Source organism: Myotis lucifugus, unplaced genomic scaffold (genome assembly GCF_000147115.1).
Source record: "Myotis lucifugus unplaced genomic scaffold, Myoluc2.0 scaffold_255, whole genome shotgun sequence".
NCBI classification, from domain to species: domain Eukaryota; kingdom Metazoa; phylum Chordata; class Mammalia; order Chiroptera; family Vespertilionidae; genus Myotis; species Myotis lucifugus.
Window position 1 is genome coordinate 1,068,871 of NW_005871303.1, and position 1,028 is coordinate 1,069,898.

The following is a 1,028-nucleotide window of genomic DNA, read 5'->3' on the forward strand; positions in this document are numbered from 1 at the left end:
GGGCCGCCTGAGGGTAGGGCGATAGGGGTGGGTGGGATGTAATAGAAGATAGATGAGCACCCAAGCCAGTTCCGCCCAGTCCACACGCAGCGCCCACATCCCTCATCAGAAGGCTCTGGGACCACCATCCATTCCCCGCTCCCGCCATGGCCACAAGCGTGCAGGCAGCCCGCGCTCCCCAGGCTCGGCCGGGTCTTCCGCTGCGTGGAGGACGCTTTTGAGAACAAGACGCTGCGGCTGGAAGCGCTGGGCAGCGGCCGCCGGGCCCTCGGGCCAGAGAGCCCTACAGAGGCCACGCGGCGACTCGCAGGGACCCGGAGAGCCAGGAGGAGATGGTCCGGAGGCCGGCAGAGGCCGCGGGCGGTGGGGCTGGTGCGAGGGGATGTGGGCCCGGACTCCTAGGGCCGCATACCCACGTTGGAAGGCCCCGGGGTGTGGGCCCAGAGCGCATCCTCTTCCCATCACCTTCAGCTCCTCCGAGGGGACTTGAGGGCTGGAGGCCCGGCCTCCCTACCTGACTGGTCTTCTCTAGTTTGCGTTTCCCTCCCGCCCTCTCCACCCCAGCCTCTCCGGGTCTCGGCCTCTCGCACTCTGGTGGGTCCTGGGCTCTGGGTAGCTGTCTCTCTGTGTGTCTCTCAGTCTCGCTGTCTCCGTCTTTCTGTGTCTGTGTGTCTCTCCAACGTGGCCCCCTCCCTCCTGCCCCAAACTTCGTGCGCTGGCCTTGCAGCAGCCTCGCTGGGAGGTGTCTCCATCGCCTGATCCTGGGCCAGCGCATAGCCCAGCGCTCCGACTGACCGGGGCGGGTTATCCTCAAGGAGCTTGGCTTGGCCAGAGACACTTCCTGACGGAGTGCTCCCGGAGCGCCTTGGCTTGAACTTGAGATCGGGTTCTATCTCTGCGGTCTTGGGTGCTCAGGTCATCAGGAACTGGCGGCGGCCCTTGGCTGTCTGGCAGACACTGACCGACTCTCTCACCTCCTAGGGGGAGGGGTGCAGACTTCAACGTACACGACTCGCATCGGTGCATCT

At 65.7% G+C, this 1,028-nt stretch overlaps 1 protein-coding gene across 1 annotated transcript in view; it reads left to right on the forward strand.

Moving 5' to 3' along the window:
• DPYSL4 (dihydropyrimidinase like 4) overlaps positions 1–1,028 on the forward strand; it is a 16,573-nt gene that overhangs the window by 1,628 nt on the left and 13,917 nt on the right. The window contains 1 exon segment of the mRNA XM_023762661.1: positions 183–372. Coding sequence (XP_023618429.1) covers positions 183–372 — 190 coding nt within the window.